The following is a 25,134-nucleotide window of genomic DNA, read 5'->3' on the forward strand; positions in this document are numbered from 1 at the left end:
ATTTCATACTATTATTTAATTCTTACATAGTGAAAACATGCGATACTCTCAGTAGGGATCAGGACATCATATTATATGACACTGTATGTATACTACAAAACCACCTCTCTGGGAAAAGGCTGATTTAATCGGCTCATCTTCCCATTTTGCCCAGTAGCTTTCTGATTATAAGAACATGAGGATAGAGTACAAAACACATGTAGGTTAAGTAATTTTAAATAGCCAATTATCCATATCCAGCCATGCTGGATTTGGGGTTTAATTGCTTCAGACATCCAAGCTTTTTCTCCAGTTATCTCTTCACAGCCCACAAACACAATTTCATGTTAAAGTAGCACTGTCCTGAAAATTCCCCATAATGAATTTTCCAGTCTCAGCACTCTGTCTCAGTTCTAAGTCAAAAGTTTTTCTACACAGAAAAGTAAAAAACTTAGTAAATCTTAAGTGAACAATATTGACCTAATATAACAAAAAAATCTACCTCTACACATTACAGATAAACAACTGGAAACTGCAGAGAGTTCTATTTCCAAACCCCATATAAAATGCTCTACATTTGACTTAACATTTATCTGTAGCTTTCTGATTCATAAAACCATAAATCGAATTATTTGCTTATTTTCTCCCTGTAATGGCTGCACAATGCTGAAATTTTGCCATCAATCATGGAGCACCGAATCAGTTTTCAACTAGCATTTCTTTATTTTATTTTATAGAGCATCAGGTTAAAAAATGACCCATACTTCTGTGGCAAACTCTCTCTTTTGCATAGCAGCAAAGAAAGAAAAATCATGAGTACTTATTATTTTTTTAAGTGTGTTTGACTAAACGAAGTTATAAAAAAATAATGAAAATCTCTGCAATTCACCATAAAATTTTTATTTCCAAAAAGAGCCAGTAAACCTGTCAAAGAAAAAAAAATTCATTTCTATGGTATATACTATTAGACCATACATAAATGAAACTGCACACACATCAAGACTTAAATAACTATATAAATGCATCCTAAATTTCCTGAGATAGATAGTGGATCATATACAGGCAAGATATGCATTCCAAAAAGATTTTTCTTTAAGAAGAAGAAGAAAGGGAAGATGAAAGAATACTGGGGAAACAATTAAAATACTATTAAATTGAAACCCACAAGATCGTGTTGCAACATTAGACAATGCAAAGCAAATGAAAGCAAGGAATGACACGGTCATTTTGGCCCCGATTCTGGAAATCACTTAAACACATGTACGAGGACATCTTAGTTCAGGAAAGAATGTAAGCACAAGCTTAAATTTAAGCATGATGAGATTTTCACCTTCACTCCGGCCCCTGTATCCCAGATTCAGCAGCTGGAGTAGTGGGAGGAGATAGTGGAAGGCTCTGTACAGCAAAGGCAGGTGAAAAGGTCTCCTGGCAGATGAACTGAGCTTGATGGCCATCCAAGGTGTGGTGTAGGAGGGTATCCGGCTCCCACAGTGCTAGGATTTCTGTACAGATCACACTTGCCAGAGCGGGCTAGAGAGGCTGCCTAACCTGCATTAGCCAAAAGCTCTTGTAGGCTCCCGTGATCATGAAAACATTTTTATGTGACCTTTGTCCCTTCTTATAGTTCTTCCGTGTTTCTCCCCTTAGAAATGCAGCAGATTCTCACTTCAAGAATTTAAATACCACTGGCTTAAACAGGAGTTGGGCACATGCCTAAGGTCTCAGAATAAGAATACTTCTGTACCTTGGGGTGATCAGTAGAGATAATGTTTCCACTGCAGTCAGCAAGCAGAAGGAGATAAAAACATTGTAGTTAAATCTACAGAAAAGGAGAAACTCCTGTTGATTCTTTTAATTAACCCACTACCAGAAAGTAACAATGAAAATTCTTTACATTTCTCAGGCACTGCAGATAAAAGGAGTTACACCAAGTACAGTTATATATTCTAGATGGTGAACACTTCTTGCTAGAAGTGTTCAAGAAGATTGCAACATATTCTTTCTCTCTTTAAAAATACTTAAGCTAACTGAAACACTTATTTCTGGATGCCCTTTACCTGACTGTCATGGCTGTCCACCCTCTTACCAAACTAACAGGTATATTATTCAGATTATGGCATCAAAAGTCAGGGACAGTTGTGCTAAGATAATAATTTTGCACTTCCTATGTGTGTTATACTGCATCTAGTACAAAGAGCAACTCATTCAAGTTTATATTTAGAATGAGAAGATGATAATACAGTGGTTGTGTGATGGCTGCTTGGACAGAGTAACTACCAACTTCAGGAATTTCCTCACTTCTTGGAGTTTCTGATTGCAGCTTCAGCAACAGAACAGCCTGTTTGCCCTATCTGTTGAGCAGTAAGGCACTCTTCTGTGTTTTATGCTACAGTTTTTGCATCAAATTTTCTAGCAATTTTTTTTCCTGTTTTGTACATAGCTTTAAGGAGCTGTAAGAGAACAAAAAAAGCAGCAGATAATCATATTTTGCAAAATATAAGCCAAAAGAACAAAGCCTCCTTGACCTACCCTAAGAACCCCCACACTTACCAGTACGGATTAGTTCAGCTGTTCCTGAATTTCATTTTCTGAACTACTCTGCTTATGTTACCTATCACTTTTTGCTGGGTTTTCCAGCAGACCATGGAAATTTAAAACCTTCAAAATATCAACCCAAACAAGTCTGGAGGTTCTTTGCAAATGTTATTAAAATACAAAATGGTTGTGTATTAGTACACCTTTGCATCATTATGGAAAAGAATATCCTAGTTCCCTCTCTTTCTCTTTCAGTTACACTACACCCTAATCACAACACGAAAGCAGGAGTTCAGAAGTCAATCATAGAGCCGATGGCAGTGCTTCATATTTACCATACTTTCAGTGGAAACATTTTCCTGAGTAATAACAACTGGTTTGGGTCTGTTTTTAAGAGCAGCATTCCAGACCTAATCCCAGACTCACCACAATATGCTGTCTTTGATTGTTGCACAGAATCAAAAACTCACCTTGAATGTGTAAGCTAGTTTTGTGAACTGCAGAATTTATTGTCTGCTTTTTCCTGCTCTATGCATTTTCTTCTTAATGTTGCAAGACTTTTAAGTTTGTCCACCAAATGCTATAAGATGACATAGTTAATGATAGTGTTACCAAAAATATCATTTCCTTTTTTAAAAAAGATATTTTTATAGAATTAAGTGCATGTCATTTTTTAGTATGATGTTTTATTTGCAAAAATGTAAATGATCTTTTCACTAAACAGCAAACAAAATGATGTATCTCTGAAAAATATGATAATGCTTTTTTAAGGATGTGCAGATGGTGCAGTTAGAACATCTGCAGCAACAGAGGATCTGAAGAGAACAGGAATTCTTTGAGAGGATGAGTTACTACCTCCAATCTATTTTTTTGCCATTTTTTCACAATGTTCTTTACTGAGAAGCATTCTCTACCCTGGAGTGCTCAATATTTGGCCTCTTTTCAGAGCTTTTACAATACTCAAGAGAAAATCTTAATTATAAAATCTATTAAACATTTTAATCAGTCCACAGTCCATTTTTCAACATGTCATCCACTCAGGTTTTTTATCTGCATCAAACAATGTTTATGTACACCAACAGAAAGCACCTTCATAAACAAGACTGTCATGTAATGGAGGAGGGTTAGAGAAGCTCAGAAAGGATGATCAGAGGTATGATATGGTTTCACGATGAAGAATCACTATGTACTCTTGCACTTTTCATTCCAAAAAGAATATGATCCCTGAAGGGGAGAGGACAGTGTGGCCTGGCAGCTCACTGCCTTTTCAAGAAGTAAGGTGGACAAATGAAGCTAGAAGGAGGTGGGTTCAAGCTGCACAAAAGATGTGGTTGTGCTATGGATCTCCTTGCCCTAGGATGTTTTATGGGACAGAAGCTTACACAGGTACAAGGGGACATTGAACAAAGCCATGGAAAAGAAATCCATGCAAGATTGCTAACTGCTTAGAAGTTGCATCTGTTTTAGAAAATCTGCAAATGCCTGGAAGCTGGAGGAATACATGTGGAACATCATACAGCCTTGTCTTGTTTTTGTACTCTCCCCTAGACATCCTTTTTTTTCATCCACTGATGTGATTACAGAGGTAGATGAATCCTTGGTCTGACCCTACTCTTCTGTTCACATAGTTTGGTCCCCTTGATGGCAGAAATGGTTACAAGCACAAATGTGCAGGTAAAAAATTAATTAAACTTATGAAGCAACTTTTAATGACCTTCCCTGCCATTATGTATCCCTCCACGTGTCAAGAAGAAACTGGATTATAGTGATTACATAGTAGGTGCTATGCTTGAAGATCACCAGGGAGATGAGGAGCACTTTACAAAAAATGGTCTCTGCCTAAACTATATGTCTGGTTTCATCTAGTCTAGATTAATATCGTCACAAAATTAAGACTTCTTAAATGTCAGACTTACTGGAAATCAAAGACAGTGAATGAACTATAAAACGTACTTCTTAAAACCAGTATATCAAACATATTTTAATCTTCTTTGTATCACATTTCTTTGTAATCCAATTTTTTTTCTATTTATTATGCAAGTCCTGGAAGGACTTTTGCACTTCATACTTGGTGAGTGAGGGCTTTGACACTTCTATTATAGCTAATGCAGATGGTGAGAACACTGTAGCTACAGGTGGAGACTCCAGTTCCTTGAAAGGCCAATGCAGACCCTTAGGGGGGCTGTTTAGTCCATGTTACACAGTGATCTTTTGTGGGCCAACTTCTCTTGGTTGTCTTGTCCAAATTTTGATTTCCAAATATATTTTATAAGACCCCTGAAATGGAAAAAAGAATTAAACAAAAACATACCTTCAAGTAAGTTTCCATAAATTGCTTTGAATCACAGAATCACAGAATGGTCAGGGTTGGAAGGGAGGTCATCTAGCCCAACCCCCTGCTAAAGCAGCTTCACACAGAGCAGGTTGCACAGTCACATCCAGGCAGGTTTTGAATGTCTCCAAAGGAGACTCCACAGCCTCTCTGGGCAGCCTGTCCCAGTGCTCTGTCACCATCAGGGTAAAGAAGTTCTTCCTCATATTCAGGTGGAACCTCTTGTGTTGCCGTTTGTGCCCGTTGCCCCTTGTCCTGTCCTGGGCACCACTGCAAGGAGCCTGGCCCCGTCCTCTGGACACTCGCCCTTAAGGTATCTGTAGACATTGACCAGATCCCCTCCCAGTCTTCTCCAGGATACACAGCCCCAGCTCTCTCAGCCTTCCCTCGTACAGGAGATGCTCCAGTCCCCTCATCACCTTCATATCCCTCTGCTGGGCCCTCTCCAGCAGTTCCCTGTCTTTCTTGAACTGGGGGGCCCAGGACTGGACACAGCACTCCAGGTGTGGCCTCACCAGGGCAGAGCAGAGGGGGGAGGATCAGCTCCCCTGACCTGCTGGCCACGCTGCTCCCAACGCCCCCCAGGGTCCCATGGGCCTTCTTGGCCACCAGGACACACAGCTGGCTCGTGGGCAGCTTGCTGTCCCCCAGAACCCCCAGGCCCTTCTCTGCAGAGCTGCCTTCCAGCAGGTCACCCCTGGGCTGTGCTGGTGCATGGGGTTGTCCCTCCCCAGGTGCAGGACCTTACACTTGCCTTTATTGAACTTCATCAGGTTCCTCTCCACCCAGCTCTCCAGCCTGTGCAGGTTTCTCTGGCAGCCCAACCTCCTGGTGTATCAGCCACTTCTCCCAGCTTTGTACCATCAGCAAACTTGCTGAGGGCACACTTTGTCCCTCCATCCAGGTCATTGATGACTAAGTTGAACAGGACTGGAGTCAGTACTGACCCCTGAGGAACACCACTAGCTACAGGCCTCCAGCTAGACTCTATACCACTGACCACAATCCTCTGAGCTCTGCCCTTCAGCCAGTTCTCTGTCCACCTCACTGCCCACTCATCCAGTCCACGCTTCCTGAGTTTACGTGTGAGGATGTTACCGTAGACAGTGTCAAAAGCCTTGCTGAGGTCAAGGGAGACAACATCCACCGCTCCCCCCTCGTCTACCCAGACAGTCATTCTATCGCAGAAGGCTATCAGGTTGGTCAGGCATGATTTCCCCTTGATGAATCCATGTTGACTACTCCTGATAACCTTATTTTCCAGCATATGCTTAGACATGACCTCCATGATGAGCTGTTCCATCACCTATCCAGGGATGAAGGTGAGGCTGAACAGCCTGTAGTTTTCTGTGTCCTCCTTTTTGCCCCTTTTGAAGACTGGAGTGACATTGGCTTTCCTCCAGTCCTCGGGCGTCTCTCCTGTTCTCCATGACCCTTCAAAAAGTGACAGTGGCTTAGCAATAACATCTGCCAGCTCCCTCAGCACTTAGGGGTGCACCTCATCAGGGCCCATGGATTTGTGGGTGTCTAGTTTGCTTAAGTGATCTCTAACATGAGTCGTTCCCTTCCCACCCACCATCACTGTAACTGCTTTGCAAAGCACTTCTTTCCAGTCTCCAGAAGCTTGTTCCTGTTTTCTTTACTGACAATACAAATATTAAACTACAGAGAAACTTGTCATGTTTGTCATCAGTAATACCATATTTTGATCAAATAAAATGTAAAACATATTGTATACTGTCCACCTACCAGTGAAGAATCATAAAGATCACGGCAAAGATCACACCAACAGTCACAATGGTTCCAGTTACCAGGCAAAAGACCAGAATGGCATCTCTTGTTCTCCTTGATTGCTCTGTTTCTATTGTCCTAGATTTTTTTGCTTGTATCTCTGAAGAAAAGAAATACATGGTCACTGTTATGTTCAAATTGTCAAATGAATCAGGCATTTAATCTGATGGACAGGATGAAAAGGAGCAGGGCTTGATTATTTACTATCTGACATCTTTCACAGCCTTCAGGCTTTTACTGTATCAGCAAAAGTTAGAATAGTGACATTTTATACCTTCTTTGCAAAGGCCTATCTAACCAAGGAAGATGCAAAGAAACAGAGATCAAGGTGTGGAGTGGGGGATACATGTCACTTAACAGCTGTGAAACACAAAGAACTGCAGTTCCTAAAGACAAGGCAAAAATAAAAATGGGAAAGTATCTATTTGGTACATGTTAAGAATGACTAATATAACAATATTTTTGCTTTAAGAAATGCCTTAATGTTAAGATTTCAAGACATGTTCGTGTAAGACACATGAACGATAAAGACAGAAGAAATACCACAGCCTGTCTGCCACTCGAGGCAGGCTGACTTCTTTGTTTTGTGCCTGGTACCAGGTGCTCCATCACCCAGGGGTGAGACATCAAGGTACCACCGTGCTACAGAAGAATTCTAACAATGGTAATTGCTGCAGTCATAATGATAATAATGAAGCCAAAAGAGAGTATGCTAACAAAAGACCAGATTCAAGGACTTAAGTGCCGCTTTTCAGTTCCCTGTCTCTATCTAGGTCTGCAAAGCCTTTATTTAAAGCAAATAACCACTAAGCGTGGAAAGGAGCTGTTCTGCATGGCCCAGAAATATAGAGAGAGGAGCAGCTGCATGAAGCTGAGAAATGAAAATGTAGCAAGGACATCAAGTAAAAATGCATTTTGTAATACTGCAGCCTGTTCAACCATTCACCTAAGGAAACTGAGGGCCTTGCCATTACTCAGGCTGTCTCTCTAAGACCAGACGTGACGGTTAGGAGGTGACTCTAACAACCAACCCAGGAAGAGTGAAAAATGCTGAAGATGGTAACCAACTTCCTCCATCTGTTTTTTGACAGTGGATAAAGAAATGCCTGGAAATCAAACCCAGTCACCTTGTTCTGAAATTTACTTGACCTTATTTGTTCAGCCACATTCAACCAAAATCAATGAACCATTAGGCATCTTGCCAGATCCCTCCAACTTTGGCAATTTTACATGAGCCAACTCTAATTTTTCATTTTCCCTCATGCAGTTTCTAAAACTATAAGGTGCAATCTCATTGCTGACTGGTATGCAAGATTCATGTTCACACTGGTAGGAATTCTGTGTAGCAGAATGACTGCAGGAAACCCATTTCTATTTCTACTTCATTTCTACTTCTATATAAAGACCTGTGCCACTGTCATCACTGTAGTATCTAAGCAACTCTTCCATCACATCATTTGGGTTTCACCCTTCTGCATCACAGAATTTTCATTCTGATATTCTTACACCACAGCTCATCTATATGATTCTCCTGATCTTTCTGCAAGATATAGGACAGGTAAGAATGGTGAACTGGCTGAGAGTATCATACATAATAAGTCTGAATGCTGGGGTTTTTATACAATGTAAAGCCATTCACTTTTAAGCTAACTGACATCACTGGACTGTGTCTTTTTAGAATTACATGAAGGTGTGGGGAAGAGAGGTTAATGAAAATTATAATTGATTTTGTAATTTCATTAATGTAATATATTAGATGTAAACTTAGAACTCTAAGAATATCTCTGTTTACGGGCTGTAACAGGAGCCTGCTGAAGAGAAAAGCAAGTTTTATGTCATCCACAGCTAGTCTACTCAAGTTTTCTTCCTAGGCAAGAAATTCTTCCAGTAGCCAAGAACCAGAACTGCCCAAGAGACAACCTGATAATACAGAGGGTATGCATTCCAAGTAAACACACGTGTTTAAAATGCAAGCAGGAAGCAGACAGGAAAGCAGCTTCCCAGTAAGCTGGTTCACAATAAGCAAAGATTGATTCACATCAGGTGCACTTCTAAGTGCTGACTGCACTCTTAAAGTCCAGGCAACACTCCCAATTAGTAAGTGAAAATTTTGCCACAGTCAGAATGTGCCTTAAAAACATCCTCAGCTTACAGTTAAGGTTACAAAGAGGTATTTAGTAAAAATAGGAAGAACAAATCTTTTCTGAAACATGTGAAGTCTAGTTCAATTGCTTTCAACTTGAAGTCCACAGCCCACTCTGGGTCTGTGGACTACTTCACTACAAAGAATGACCAAAAAAACCACTATCATATATATTCCCAAATTACATTGTAAAACGATCCCTAAAACTGTGCATTCCACTATTAAAAAAAAAAAAAAAAAAAAAAAAAGAGATTGATAACATATCTCACAGTTTCAAGCAGATTGCCTCCAACCCTTACTGAAAGCATGGCATTCTTACCTTACCTGTTAATTATTTATATTCATGTTTATTAAAAAAGGAATGCACTTCAATGAAATGCAAGGCTGGGATACTGCAGATAGATTGTAGGCACTGTTGGATCTAACCTATGAAGATCCATTTACTTATGTAAGTCTGAACAAGACAGGAAGGAAGGAAAAGAAAGAACGCTCAAATTTGAAATTAAAAAAAAAAAATTAACTTCCACCAGGGCTTGCTGATTTGAGGCCAGCCCTGTGGCAGAAACCCCAGAGTTTGTGTGGTCCCAGTGCTGGTCATGACTTATGGAAGCCTTTCCAACAGCTCAAATGGTCCAAGCAGTGCACACTCCTACCCCAGTCTCTATCTGCTATGCCAATGCAGGGACAACAGGCTGGATTAAAGGAAACAAAAGCATCACCTGTATGGCCACTACCTGCTGCTAAGAAGCTTGGCAGCTTTTTAACCTTCTTTGTGCCATCAGAACAACAGGACCTTAGAAAGTTACTGCTTTCTTATTTGGGCTGAAAGAGATACATCACATACCTCCTTCCCACCAAGCACCAGAGCAGGTTAGCAACACATACTTTGCTGTGGTGTGGCCCAGCAACTGTATTTGCATTGTACACCACAGTTCAACAAAGCTGTTTTGATTTCTGTGCAGTGCAGTGCATCTCTGGACTGTCCTCTGCCTTTATGGAACCCTCTCCCCCTTAATTTCTTAAATCCAAATACATTCAGAAGCATCTGTTGCCACTGCTAGCATTTCCCTCCAGAAAATATCAGCAATACAAATTCTGTCTCTGCATTCCATTCAGTAATTTCTTTAATAAGAAACAGATTCATAATAATGTAAATCATGTACATCAAGAAGTGGAACACCTGCTTTTTCAGCACCATTTCTGTCCAAAGGAAACCCAGTTCTTCTGCCAGTAGCACTGTTCCTCTTTATCCTCCTCTACCCCTGGGTTTTTCACTGAGCTGGAGTTCCTCCTAGACCATGATGTTGACTGTACAGCAGTGCTCCATTTACAAGCCAGCGCTCAACCAATTGTTTATATGGTCCAGCAGCCAACAGCAGTTCTTTCCACCACTTTGCAGATCCAGAAAGTATGTATCAGTTTGGCAGAAAGGAATGAGATTTTGCCTCTGCAGACTGTTTTATTTCCCCTTAATATAATGGTGATGCATAGCTTTTTTGTTTTCCTTCTAGATTATCTATAAGCCTTTTTCTGTGTATCAAAAATGGATGGATATATGCTAATGAGACAGTAGGGTTGCAACACATGGAGGAGATCCAGGCTGTTAATCTTGAGTACGGGGGTTCCCCATTTCATTTCTGTGCAAATGCAAGGACAACATGGCCATGCTGATTGCATGTTTGTACAGTAGCCAGTTACAGAGATGTGACTTTTCTGTCTCAGGGAGGCTCTGGCACTGAAGTCATCAGCAGGAAATGAAGAGAGATGTGGGCTAGAATGGCCTCTGAAACACAGAAACGCTATTGCCTCCATCTTCTCCACAGAAGTGCCACTAGACACACACCCCAACTCTCTCTCTCACTCATGAGAAGCGTGGAGCTTGGAGCACAGCTGGGATCTCAGTAGGCTGACACCCTTCAAATAGCATCCTAATGAGGATCGTTCTCTGTTCTTGCATTCCTCCCTTGCAGAGTCCTCCCTCCTCACAGAACTATTATTAGTACATATGAATAAACCACCTTCCAGTTCCAAAGTCTTTACAAAACGCCGAACAACACAACAGGTGGGAGTGCGAAACAAACATTCTTCAGTGTTTCAGGGTAGTGATTTAGTAAAAAGGAAATATAGAAAAGTCAGTTATTAGAAGATGGGATTTTCCTTGCATAGGTTCCAGTAATTTTGGATGAGAATAAAATACTTTTTTCCCCCCTGTTCTCTTGCTATAAAAGACAAAGAGAACCCATAGGTCTGAACAGTTCTGAAAACCAAAGAAAGAGCCAAATTATGAAAAAAAACTCACTTATGCAAAAATACCATTATGACTGCTCGTCAAAAGGTCACTGAGAAGCACAGTGATCACTGGTAAAGGACACATGGAAGTTCTGTGTGCATAGATTTAAAATTAACTCATACGAAGTTTTGCCACATGGCAAATACACACAAAGTCCTGTGAGGTTTTATCTGCCCTTTTGCAACACGTCTTCCCTCCTCCCACCTCGCATGCCTCAAAATCTGAAGCAGAAAGTGTCACACTATGTATTTTCAAGTAGTGTCTTTGGGGCCAGGCTTGTAGGTGGTGTTGCTGAATCTGGTTGCTGCTGTTCACATGGGTGAAACATCAGAGCACTAGAAAAAGAAGGAAGGATGAGACAAAAGCAAACATATTTGCCCTTTGTCAGCTACCTTGATAATTTTTAGCTCTGTTGACAACTTCAAGGCTTTCTCTCTAGGAAAGTGCCAACAAGAAAGGCCAACCATGGAGCAAACACGTTTTCGCTTCCCCTGCCATGTCCTGTAGTCCCGGCATGAAGAAATGTATCTCTGTGGAATAGTGAAAGGAGTGATCTAGGTGATCAGAAAGATGAAATACATAAGCTTATTGACTTGACTGAGGCACAGAGATCGTCTGAATCCCCTCAGTTGGATTAAAAAAAAAAAAAAAAAAGTAATTTAGGAGGCAATAGAAAGGACCTACTCTTTTCCTGACTAAAACCGATTTGTCCATGCATCTGGTTCAAAGACACCTCCCAAAACATACACAAGACCCTCTCCCCACAGACAGTTTGGACTGCAGTACTAGGTGCCAGTGCCCAGGCAGTGAAGGGCTGCAAGGTGGCCTCTGTGAGACTCATCACTTAAGGACGTGGTTTAGTGGTGGACTTGGCAGTGCTAGGTTAAGGGTTGGACCTGATGATCTTAAAGGTCTTCTCCAACCTAAGCAATTTTATGATTCTCTGACCCACCTGTGTGGGGCTGGCAGCCAGCCAGGGTCAGCCCACCACACCTGTCCAGCTTCGGCTGACTAGGAATCTCTGTAGCCAATTTTGGATGCTCAAAAAAAATCTAGTTCAGTCCTGTAGATTACCTGAAAGGGGAAATTTTTGTCCTATTTCTGATACTGATTTTGATTCTGCTCTTTACATTTCAGCTTGGAGACCGGATAGATAAACGGCAAAGAAAAAGATGTTCACTCAAAGGAAAGACTTAGATTTTCTGGAGTAGATAGAGAAGCCATCTTACTTGACGGGGGTGATAAACTTGTCTCAAATTCCCCAACCCTCATTTCAAAATGTCTTTTAATAAGGAACTGGGACAGGCATCGTTGTACCATGGGCAGAAATGTTACCCCTTTCCAGAGTCTGAACAACACAGATGAACAGAGCAGCTCTGCAAAATATAAGGCAGCAGCTAAGAAAATCGACATCCAAACACAAGGAGTCTCGCCGCATCCACTGATGCTGTCAGAAGGATCTTTCTCATTTCCTCCCAATCCTGTTGCAAATCCTGATCTGGCTAGACTTCTGATCATCCACAGTGAGCAAAACTAGATCTGGTACATTCTCAACCAAAACTTAAACTAATTAACTTCTTCTATGTATCTAATTCAGAGTTAGTAATTTCTCAAGTCCAAACAATGCCACTCCTGGGTAAGCAAAACCCAGAAACTCTTTTGGGCATCTGCACACCTCTGTACAAAGCCAAAGGATGCTGATCTGGCACTAAGCAGAACAATCCATTCCTTTTAGGCTACTTAGTAAACCTTACAGCTTGTCTTCCTCAGATTTTTGTACAGTCCTAAATATTTTCTAACTCAATAAATCTCAGTCCTTGTAAGAGGTTCTCTGTGGCTAGGTCTGTTGGACGTGTTTCATCTGACCACTTTTCACCAACACTACTCAGTCACAGCTTAAACACAAGTGTGTGAGTCGTCCTATTGATGACTCACCTACTCAAGTCAATGGAACCACTTGCATGCTTAAACCTAAAACAGATTATGTGCTACGCTAATTCAGGTCTCAAAAAGGAAGTTTGCTCTGTACAAAAAGGCATGTAGAGACTGAATAGTGGGAGAAGGAAAAAAGAAAACAGCTTTCGGTGTTTTGTGACTGCCAGATGGATTTAGAAAGTGAATAAACAAATTCCATGTTAGTGTACAATAGCAGAAAGGACCTCAATAGATATACAGGAAATAGCCTATCTTACTGAAGAGAAAGGAAAAAAAGCAGGATTCCCAGGCCACACAGTTTTACCTGGGTAAACAACATGAAAGGGAGAAACCTGGGGAGGAGTATCTCCAAGGATTTCTTTCTAGTCTGCCATATTTTTGCCTAAGACCTAAATCTACATTATTTCAGGAAAAACTTTACATTTTGATGAGCAAGGCAATTTCACACTTTCTCTGATTGGGAAAGATTGAGCTTCCGTGTGCTGTTCTCATGGTTTGAGAAAATCAGCACACTGCTACCTTTCCTGACGAAGTCAGCAAAAATCCCATTAGCAGAGGGGGTAAGTAGATAGTACTGGGGAAATGGTTTATGATGCATTCTTCTTCATGTTAAAATTTGCTAAATCCATTGTGTATAAGCAAATTCCAGATGACTACTAAAAGACAAACCCAAAAGATTGTTTTCCTGCTTCAGTGTAGAAGTGGAAAGGAAACTTAAGTGCACAGCCCGTGCTGCTGGTGCTATGTGGTTTAGTGAGGCAAAAAGTACCCTATGTTAACCAACCTGGGTGCAGTAAAAAATAAGCAGGTAATAGGAAAACCTAATTTTAGCTTGAAGTTTTACAAAGGATAAAGAAAATACTCATTCCTACCACAAGGAACCTTTTCATTCTCATTCTGTCATTTCCTTTTATATGTCTCTTTTATTGGCCTGCATTTCATGACAGTCATTACCACAGTGCACAAGCTGCTACCTATATACTGCCAGTGACATGCAATCTTACGAAGACTGAGTACTACATAAAAAACACAAGGCCAAATCACTACAAGACTGTAAGCATCTCTGTGAACTTACCAGTTGTTGCGTAGACTGTGTATTTTACAGAGGCAATTATAATTCCATTTTCTTGAGTTTCACACTGGAAAGTAACTGAATGGGTACCTCTGCAAACTTCCATAATAGCTGAATCATTGGGAAGAATGTGTGGTGTCTAGCCAAATATAAAAGAGAAGAAAAAAAAAAAGGGGGGGGGGGGTGTTTGCAATTTTTCACATAGATCTGCAAAGATGACTTGCATTGTGTCAGACGCACAGAAAAGTCTTATTATACTCCAACAGCTTTCAACCTGTCAGGATCTCTTGGCCCCTGGGAAAATTCCACCACCTCTTCAGCATCTCCTACGCAAACAACTGGGAAGGGCAACGTGGTTGTGACTTGCTGAGATATGTATATGCTCACCAGCCACTATGCCCCATTTTCCTGAAGTAACAGTAAACATTACTCTTTAAAATTATTTCCCTCACATGAAGAGGAAAGTGAAGCTGCATAAAGAAGCAAAGCTTTGTGAGTCCTTCTATTACCAACTTTCCAGTCAGAAATCAGGGCTTATTTGCATTATGACAACAAAGGAAATAATCTGCCCAGAAGTCTGAACAATTCAGCTGGAGCATGTGGTAAATGCATGCAGTACGCAATTTTTGTGCACAAAGTGGGATTCAGTTACTCACCTTGCTTGGAATTAACATCTTCCAAACATATGTAAATCGATTTTCAGGAGGTATAGAAATACAAGGCATCTTCACACAGGCAAGGCCCTCAGAAATTGGTATTCCCCCTATAGGAGGAATTTTAAATTAGGTACATCATTACTTAATTAAATACATCTCTGTATAGATCATAAAGTTCATAATTCTGTAAACCACTGAATGTTACTTGGAAATTATGCTTTCCCTTAAAATTGCTTAAAATACTTTTTGCTTGGTCTAATGTCTGGAACCAAGTACACAGCAGAAAAACAGTATTTTACAGGAACTTGAAATCCAGCACACATCAGTACAGAAATGAACCCTGAAACATTACCGGATTTTTTAACAGGGTGATTAGAGGGTGGAATGCAATCATTTTATTCCACTTCCACCATGCTAACAGAGAATAAGGATGTTTCCTTTGAATCAACATATTTACTCTAGATTACCGTATCACAGTGTTCCACTTACATCCACAGTCTACTGGCCCCCGACATTCCTCCACACGGACAAGACATTTTGCTTCAGTCCCAGGGCATCCACGGGTTAACAGAACTTCCCGAATGCCAATACCTATGAGGGGCAAAAAAAAATCTTTCACTCTGAATTTCTTCATTTCCTTCATACTCTGTTTTTCTTTCTCTTTCTTTATCCTGGATGTTAATATGTATCTACCAAATACCAGGCAAAACAGATGTTCTCAGAGTGCCTGCTAAAGCTATCCCATGTTGGTATCTAAGATTTCATGACAACATCTACTTCTGTCAGACACTGCACACCAGGAACTGAGATTCTTAGAGTCATCATGTGTCATCAAAAGAATTGAATATTAATTCAAAACTTTTCTTACAGAAAAAGCATTTGAAAAGAAACTAATCTATGTTCTGAAAAACCATTAATTCACTTTAACTACCAAAGCACTCAGGCTCCTGGCCTTTAAATGCTCGAATCAGATGGCACAGAGAACACTGTACAGACTGCCGACTCAGCCTGCCTCCAGTCTCGTGACTGAGTGTCTTCAACTCCCACCAAGGGCAACAGAAACTGAAGGCACGAAAAACCTCCTGGCACTAGGACTGGGGAGTCTGAAGCTACCTAACAGGGACCAACAGTGAGGGATACAGGAATACCACCAACAGCCTCCGGAATGAAGCCTCTCAGAGAACAGAGGCTGGTGGACGGTAACATGGGGCTTCTCACGACAAACGCGTGAAATCAAGTGTTGTCCACCTGGACTCCACCTGCAACATGGAGGGTCGCACTGAAGACAAAGAACGGGAGGGAACCTATTTCAAACATGTAAAGTTAAGGAGAATTCCTACACAATGTTCAAGGAAGCAAAAAGCTGTTCACTCTCACTATCAGGATTTCAATGGGAACATCCTCGTTTTAACAATTACGAACAAATTCAAAACAAGTGCTATAACTGTTTTTGCCAAACAGTGTGTACACAGTTCATTGGAATGACATAGCTTGTGGGGGAGGCAGGAATAATGTGTTTAGGCCCAGTAAACACTGAAGGTTTTGCCATTTTTCCAGAAGCATTTTGTTTACTAATAGGCATAGAAAGAGAAAGTTAACCCTCCCTTGCAGGAGAATAATAAATAGGAAATTGGTTTGAGCATTGCATTTATGATGCATCTGCCTTCCTTAAATGCGTATTATATAAACCAATGGATTTCAGAATGTCTCAGAGATATCATGTAGCTTGTGAAACAGAACTTCAAGTGACAGAGGGAGACAACACCACTTACTGAAAATGACACAAAACAAGGATTGTTCTCCTCTCCAGAGAATGTCTCATCTCATGATGCAGAGAGACAGAGGTGTAAATGGCAGTGAACTGACATTTTTATTAAAGGCATTCCTCTTTCTTCAGTGACATCTAGTTTTTTTAGCTAACAAAAAAGACAGGAAGCCTATGAAAAGCCAAAAGACTGGGTACTGGGCTAACTGTAGTCACATTCATCAGGAAACATCTCACCATGTCTTATCTATGGGAATAATAAAATGTGAAAAGTATATCGTACTCAAAAGGGTTCATGAAAAAAACCCTTTTAATTACACCTACAAGTTCTTTTGGTACTCCTCTGCCTCTTCCTTTTGGACAGCTTTTCCTTTCATTCCCATGTTTCCTTTCCCCACCTCTTCTTAGTAGCTGCCAAAGCTGATGAAATTAATCTCCTGAGATGCTTAACAAATGAAGTCTTAACTTCAACAAGTCATACAAGTTAACCTAACAGAAAACTGGCCACAATGCAGTAAAATAAATTACCTAAATTAAATTCACCATAGAGAAATGTAAATTAATAGACTGGGGCAGAAGTGGTAAAGAAAGATGATCCACAAAGAACTGGATACTTAGCAATACAAGAGAAATCGAGAGGTAAGAGTGGCCAAAACAATTAGACCACAAAGAGAGTATGGCAAAACTGAGGCAAGTATGACAAGGTATCATTAAATATGTTTTAATTACGCTTTAATGCCTCTGTAAACGTGGACTATGACTACAGGAGCAATGGATCTGAGCCACAGCATTACTGGGAAAAAATTAAGAAAACTGAGTCATTTCAGAAAGCAAGAAATAATAAAAGACTTGATAGATGGATCTAGAGGATAAGGACTGTGAAGGAGACAAAGAGCTTACAGCTTTACCGGAACAACAAATGTAAAATCACAGAATCATAGAATGGTTTGGGTTGGAAGGGATCTTAAAGATCACCCAGTTCCAACTCCCTTGCCACGCGCAGGGACACCTTCCACCAGACCAGGTTGCTCCAAGCCCCGTCCAGCCTGGCCCTGAGCACTCCCAGGGATGGGGCAGCCACAGCTGCTCTGGGCAGCCTGTGCCAGTGCCTCACCACCATCACAGTAAAGAATTTCTTCCTAGTATCTAATCTAAATCTACCCTCTTTCAGTTTAAAACCATTACTCCTTGTCCTATCACTACATGCCCTTGTAAAAAGTCCCCCCCAAGCTTTCCTGTAGGCCCCCTTTAGGTACTGGAAGGTTGCTACAAAGCTTCCCTGAAGCCTTCTTTTCTCCAGGCTGAGCAACCTCACCTCTCTCGGCCTGTCTTCATAGGCATTCCAGCCCTATGATCACCTTCATGGCCCTCCTCTGGACTGAGTCCAAGAGGTCTATGTCCTTCTCCTGGGGACCCCAGAGCTGGATGCAGGACTCCAGGTGGGGTCTCATGAGAGCGGCGCAGAGGGGGATAATCAGCTCCCTCGACCTGGTGGTCACACTTCTTTTGATGCAGCCCAGGACACAGTTGGCTTTCTGGGCTGCAAACACACATTTTCAGGCCGTGTTGAGCTCCTTGTTAACCAACAACCCCAAATCCTTCTTCTCAGGGCTGCTCCAAATCCATTCTCCACCCAGCCTGTATTTGTGCTTGGGATTGGCCCAATCAATGTGTAGGCCTTTGCATTTGGCCTTGTTGAACTTCATGAGGTTCACACAGGCCTCCCTCTCAAGCCTGTCAAGGTCCCTCTGGATGGCATCCCTTCCTTCTAGCATGTTGACTGCTCCACACAGCTTGGTGTCACTGGCAAACTTGCTGAGGGTGTACTCAATCCCAGTGTCCATGTCACTGACAAAAATGTTAAACAACACTGCTCACAATCCCAACCCCTGAGGAATGCCACTCATCACCAGTCTCCACTTGGACATCAAGCCATTGACCGCAGCTTTTTGAGTGTGATCATACAGCCGATTCCTTATCTACCATGTTGTCCATCCATCAAATCCATGTCTCTCCAATTTAGAGACAAGGATGTTGTGCAGGACAGTGTCAAAAGCTTTGCACAAGTCCAGTAGATGATGTCAGTGGCTCTTCACTTATCCGCTGTAACCCCATCATAGGCGGCCACCAAACTGTCAGGCATGATTTGCCCTTAGTGAAGCCATGCTGGCTGTCACTAATGGCATCCTTATTTTCCATGTGCCTTAGCATAGTTTCCAGGAAGATCTGCTCCATGATCTTGCTGGGTACAGAGGTGAGACTCACTAGCCTGTAGTTCCCCAGGTCTTTCTTTTCTCCCTTTTTAAAAATGGGGATTATGATTCCCCTTTTCCAGTCAGTGGGAACTTCACTGGACTGCCATGACTTCTCAATTCGATGGATAGTGGCTTAGCCACTTCATCTGCCAGTTCCCTCAGGACCCACAGATGCATCTCATCAGGTTCCATGGACTTGTGCACCTTGAGGTTCCTTAGATGGTCTTGAACCTGACCTTCTACAGTGGGGAGTTCATTCTCCCAGTCCCTGCCTTTGCCTTCTGTGACTTGGGTGGTGTGGCCAGAGCACTTGCCAGTGAAGACTGAGGCAAAAAAGTGACTGAGTACCTCAGCCTTCTCCATGTCCTGGGTAACCATGTCTCCCGTTTCCTCCCAGAAAGGGCCCACTCTTTCCCTAGTCTTCCTTTCATCACCAAGGTATCTATAGAAGTTTTTCTTGTCACCCTTCATGTCCCTGGTAAGATTTAATTCTATCAGGACTTCAGCTTTTCTAACCTGATCCCTGGCTACTCAATTTCTCTGTATTCCTCCCAGGCTACCTGTCCTTGCTTCCACCCCCTGTAAGCTTCCTTTTTTGTGTTGAGTTTGTCCAGGAGCTCCTTCTTCATCCATGCAGGCCTCCTGGTGCTTTTGCCTGACTTCTTGCTGGGATGCACCGCTCCTGAGATGGAGGAGATGATCCTTGAACATTAACCAGCTTCCTTGGGCCCCTCTTCCCTCCAGGGCTTAACCCCATGGTACTCTACTAAGTAGATCCCTGAAGAGGCAAAAGTCTGCTCTCCTGAAGTCTAGGGTAAACATGCCATGCACTGAATAGCTCAGACTAGAATGAAGGCTATGAACATGATCTGAACTCCAGATATGAGATGATGCCTTTGTCTTTTTTGTTAGAGCTTTCCTTTCCTGATTCTTCAGCAAGATCATATAATTTTCAGAATTAAAGTGGTTAAACATATTGTATTGGGTCTGGCTGGGATGGAATTAATGTTCCCTATAGCATCTCTTATAGTGCTGTGCTTTGTATTTGTAGCTGGAATAGCGTTGATAACACACTGATGTTTTGGCTACTGCCGAACAGTGTTCCCACAGCATCGAGGCTGTCTCTTCGCACCCCCTCCAAAGACCAGTAGGCTGGGAGTGGGCAAGAGGCTGGAAGGGGACACAGCCAAGACATCCGACCCAAACTGATGAACGTGATATTCCATACCATACGATATCTTGGTCTTCATATTAGCCACTACAAATACTGAGGCCCTACGTCATAGCAAGTGGCTGGACATCACCTGCTGATGGGAAGCAGAGAATAATTTTGTTTGTTTGTTTCCTTTGCTTCTGTGCACAGGCTTTGCTTTTCTTTATTAAAATGCCTTTATCTCGACCCACAACTTTTTCATCTTATTTTTCCCCATGTCCCACTGAGGAGGGGAGTGATCGAGTGGCTTGGTAGACACCTGGCATCCAGCCATAGTTAACCCACCAGAACATTAACTCTGAGGGACCAAAGATAAAACCAAGACAAAATTTAGTGAAACTCCCTGGAAATACAGAACATTTAAGACATCTGCTAGAGGGATGGGACATCAAGAGCAGTTTCTTATATCCAAAAGATGTGTGCATCAGAGCAAGTGAGGTTACTAAGAGTATGGGGATACATATACAGTATCAATATACAGAACATATAAGCAGATTTGACATTATGAAGTGAAGAAAGAGAAATATTAAAGTATGTAGAAGGAAAAAATCTTTTAGACCCATATTGTCCTAAGATGTGAAACAGGAGGGGATTAAGGAAGTTCTAGCATATGAAAAAGTGACTGAGGGAAAAAAAGGCATACTCTAGAAAACATCAGATTGATGGGGGCAAAACCTCACTTTTCTCTGTGGTCTTATGAGAAGCTGAATTTGTTCAGAAAAAAATTAATAGCATTTCTGATTCAAGGCTGCTTCCTAAGCAATAAAATTACCACCTCAGAGCAGTTTCTATCATCACCCCAAACACAGAGATGTCTTCTTAAAGCTCATCTCATCTTTCCTCTCTCCCTTCCTACTCCAAAATGATACCTCTTCTTGCCATCACACAATTTATAAATTGTATAAATGTGGAATACAGAACAGGCTACTGCAGGCAAGCAATTTTTTGGCAATATTGTATGTGGGAAGACATCTGTGAGAAGCATCAGAAGATCTTTCATCTTCTGAACATCTCACAGATGTTCACAAATAGCGAAAATTGTTACTTTGGGGAAGGCAGCTCATGTGCCAATAAACGTAGGGAACTGGTTTAAAATAGGAGCTTGCAGGCTGTGAAATTAATAAAACAACAGATCTGACCTAAACTCCTAATGACAATCAGCCTGATTGTTTTTGTTAATTATAGTTATTGGCAATTGAAACCAATGAGAGGTGAACAAGGGCAAGCAAATTACAACTGCTAAATTGCTACAGTTAGCACTTTTTTTTTCCCCAAAAAACAAATGACAATATGTTTTATTCATCTGCTTTGCTACTTACCACATGTAACTGTGCATGCTCCATATTCTACTTCTGCGGACACAGTGGCATCCAGACCTGAACACAAAGTCTAAAGTTACATCTCTAATACAATGACAGGGGTGGAAATTCCCAATTAATGGGAAACCCACTCCTTGAAATCTCTGCTACTTTTTAGTTGAAATGTGAAATTTGCCAACATTTTTTCTTTCACTAACCAGATGAGAAAAACAAGACATTTATGAAAAATTTATCATAAAATCCAGTCTGAATAGCATTCATGTTTAAACCTTAAGATGATTCTTTAAAAGGAAAAAAGCCGTAATTTTCTTCTAAAGCAGACTATGATGCTAAATTAGCCTACTGAATGCTCTGGGAAGTGCAGTGTCTAGGTTCTACACAAATAATAGGTCCTCCCTGAAAAGAGTTAAGAAAAATTTTCATGAAACAATATTCAGTTAACTCATTTCCTTGTTCTTTCTGGCTAATGTATGCCTTCCCACATGATTTTTTTTCCCCATCACACTTCAAGGTCAAGTTTAGACAGCCAGCACAAAGATGAGTCAACCAGGTACAGTATTTTAATTAGATACTAGGGTTTTAATCACTGTGATTGGGTTCCTTCCATTTTTTAATGGTACTTTGAGGTTACAAAATGGGTTTCACAGAATGTACAAAAGCAAAAGGTTCTCATCTCCATCTGGGATTCAAATCTGGATTATATATTTTATTCCTAATAGCATGCAATTTGAATGTTTGTTTATAAGGATGCTGAGATACAGTAACTGTTTTATAGAGAAACTAACTTAGTGAAACTCCTTTGGAAATTATTCATTAAATAAGCAATAGGTCTTTTCAATTCTTCCAAATGCAAAGAGAAAGTCACTATGACTGCTTTTGCAAGTCTGCACTGCCAGTCCCTCCTACTCAGATTATTTTTTTCTGATAACAAATACTCACCAATGTAAAGTTTGCTTTCACTGTCTCTCAGTTTTTTATATTCAAGATTTATGTTTACAAAATGTTATTTCTGTGCAGCAATGCAAGTTTATATATCACTTCTTGCTACTAAATCTCTGAGTAACATTTACATTTTTCACACACTATCCAAAACTTTAAATTTCTCAGGTTGAAAGGAACGGATCCATTTTTCTTGCAGTCAGTGATACACAAATATAAAACCTTTATTTCTCCATTGTAAAGGATTTAGACTACAGCAGCATGGTGCATTCTCCACAATAATACGCTGATACTGAACTCTTTTCCCCAACATTATAAATAAGCCATCAAAATCTTACTCTCCTGTTATCTCTAACTGTCTCTATGGTTTTGACATTTACTTCAGCATATAAGCTGTGCTTGTCAGAACAGTCTTCTAGCGTATGCACAACAATCCTTAAACAGTAGCTATCCAGTTGAATGATAAAACCCCCAACTTTAGCCAAAACATAAGGAAAAAAATGATAAGATTAAAATCCTATGAAAACAGAGACAACCTTTAAAACAGCTAGTGTATCCTCAAACTATCTCTAATGAGCCATAAAAATAACAACTTCTTTAGAAGATGGTACCCACCATGGACATCCTATCACATTTCCCTTAGCTTCTTTTATATCGGACAGTCATTCAACTGTCTTGTCTAACATCAACTACCACAGCACAGCAGAGAGGAGGAGGAGAACTTAAAGATCCTGTCTACAGTCTAAATACAGTCCTGTTTAAAAATACCTGTTTTCAACTTGGTACAACACGAGTCGCACTTGTTCACCTATGCAGAATAAACAAATATGCAAAAATGAATGGGAGGGGGGACTAAAACAGCTTCAGATTATGTTAATTCTCAACTCAATAGATTTCTGATGATTCATATCAGCTTATGGTAAGCCCCAAACCTCTACCCTGAAAGTAGGCATTATTGTAATTCAATTTTGAGGTGACAAGCTGAGTGTAGCCACAGCAGGATGCCATCAGGTCTGAAAGGAGAACCTGCTATTTCCCATCCAGACACAAATTTAAAAAAAAAAAAAAAGCTTTAGAAACAAGCAGAGACACAAAATACAAAATTTCAGATATTACTAATAAAAGGCGAGGGACTTTGCTAACCAGTGAAAGCAAACTTCTAATTATAGGTGAAGATATGAACTTTCAGGATGCTTCTGGCTTCAGGAGCACCACAATGCACAACATGGCTCTTTTGTCAGAGATGCATAATGATGAACTGACTATAGCTCTAAATAGAAAAGATACTGTAAGTAATACTCCAAATAAAACTTTAAACACACCTAAACATTAAAAGCTGACTTGTTCTAAATGAACAAGTTGATCAGGAATCACCAATCCTGGTTTCTGATTTAATGAATTTTTTTTAAAAAGCAACAAAAAGAAACTGAGGGAAACTGAATCAGACTCAATTATAAACCTCTGGATTGCGTAACACTTTTTATATGAACCTTCCGTGCCAATGTCACAATACAAAGTTTTGGGTTGCTTACTTTACTTGCATTTCCTCTGTACATTTTAAATGAACCAAAATGTTAAAGACAGCTCCTGGCAAGAAACTACAGATCTTTCTACTTACATGAGAAGGCTGGTTCTAGTTGCATGGGGTTCAGATAAAAAAAATAGTGTCAGCCCTATGCAAAACGAATTATGTATATAACTTCCATTAGCATTAATAGGAGTTATATATGTAAATCCCACACATGCTGAGATAAGAATGTGCTAAGGAACTGCATTTACATTCCTGTCAGGGGGCTGCAATTAGTACCAGCGCAGCAAAGCAGTCTGTATTCCTCTCTACATTTGGAAGCCTTGTAAAACCTATGTAGAACAGAAATCTTTGCCATTGTACACCATTTTAATTACAAGCCGCATCACAGCATATATGCAGAACATTTTGATAAACACTTTAAAAGCCCGCAGAAGTGCTACCAAAAATGTCAAAGAGAGAGGACACGAAGCCACGGTTGTGAACCCTGGGGGAACCTGCTCACTCCTGAGCTAGGCATCTCATTCCTGCCAGGGACTGTGGCTTTAGTACTTGCGGGGTCCTAAAGGTCAAAGTGGAGTGGGGAGGGAGAGCAGCACTGCTCCGTCCCCGAAGTGTCACCCCAAGGGGCAGCTCAGGGGACGAAGGCTTCCCCGGACGGAAATCTTTCCATGGGGAATTGGCTTTGCCCTTGACTACGCGTGAGCCGTGACCCCGTGCGGTTCGTTGCGCGAGCAGAGGCGGAGGGGGCTGCAGGGGCTCCCGGCGGCCCGGAGCCCACCCCCGCGGCTACCAGAGCAACAGGCAGATCCGGCGCCTCCCCCGCCTCCCCAGCACGTCCCCAGACCCCCGGCCGGAGGGGTCCCTGTGCTGCTGCCTGGCTCCGCACAGCATGGAACCGGCCCCGGCCCCTCCCGCTGCCCGCCTGTGGCACCCGGGAGGGGTCGCTCCGCCCCGGCGGCGGCGAAGGCGGCTGCCCGCACCCGGAGCGCCCGCTCTCCGCACGAAACCTGGTCTCCCCGCGGCGCGGCCGGGCACCCCTGCCTCCGGAGAGGGAAGCCGGGCGGCGAAGGGGAACTCCCCTCGGCGGGAGCGGACATAGCCCCATCTGCGGGAGAAGCCATGCGGGGAGAGAGCGGGCAGGCGGGCCGGGCTGAGGAGAGCCCACCGCCCGCCCCGCTCCGGGAAGGGCCCGCCAAGGGCGCCCACACCGCCCGGGGACGCCTCACCCGGCTCGGCGAGCCCGCCCAGGGGCTTCGCCACCTCCGCTCTGCTGCCGTTCACGGCGCCCGCCGCCGGCGAGGGCAGGAGCAGAGACATGAGCAGGAGCAGCGCCGGGCGCCCCGCCGCGCCGCCCGCCCTCAGCGCCATGCCCCGCGCTC

At 41.9% G+C, this 25,134-nt stretch overlaps 1 protein-coding gene across 1 annotated transcript; it reads right to left on the reverse strand.

Moving 5' to 3' along the window:
• Nucleotides 1–919: 919 nt before the first annotated feature.
• Nucleotides 920–25,134, reverse strand: SPACA1 (sperm acrosome associated 1). The gene is made up of 7 exons (XM_056344725.1): nt 24,982–25,134; nt 21,286–21,342; nt 15,223–15,324; nt 14,734–14,840; nt 14,081–14,216; nt 6,596–6,737; nt 920–4,791 (listed from the first exon to the last, which is right to left on the reverse strand). Exons 1-7 carry the CDS (start codon nt 25,121–25,123, stop codon nt 4,701–4,703), a joined length of 777 nt encoding a protein of 258 aa, XP_056200700.1. The 5' UTR covers nt 25,124–25,134; the 3' UTR covers nt 920–4,700.

This window comes from Falco biarmicus, chromosome 6, assembly GCF_023638135.1.
Source record: "Falco biarmicus isolate bFalBia1 chromosome 6, bFalBia1.pri, whole genome shotgun sequence".
In the NCBI taxonomy this organism is placed as follows: domain Eukaryota; kingdom Metazoa; phylum Chordata; class Aves; order Falconiformes; family Falconidae; genus Falco; species Falco biarmicus.

Coding starts and splice junctions, on each gene's coding strand:
- SPACA1 (XM_056344725.1), bottom strand. CDS start 25,123: ATGGCGCTGAGGGCGGGCGGCGCGGCGGGGCGCCCGGCGCTGCTCCTG. Junction 14,217..14,733: donor AGATGTTAATTCCAAGCAAG/GTGAGTAACTGA, acceptor ATATTTGGCTAG/ACACCACACATTCTTCCCAA. Junction 4,792..6,595: donor ATCTTTATGATTCTTCACTG/GTAGGTGGACAG, acceptor TTTCCATTTCAG/GGGTCTTATAAAATATATTT.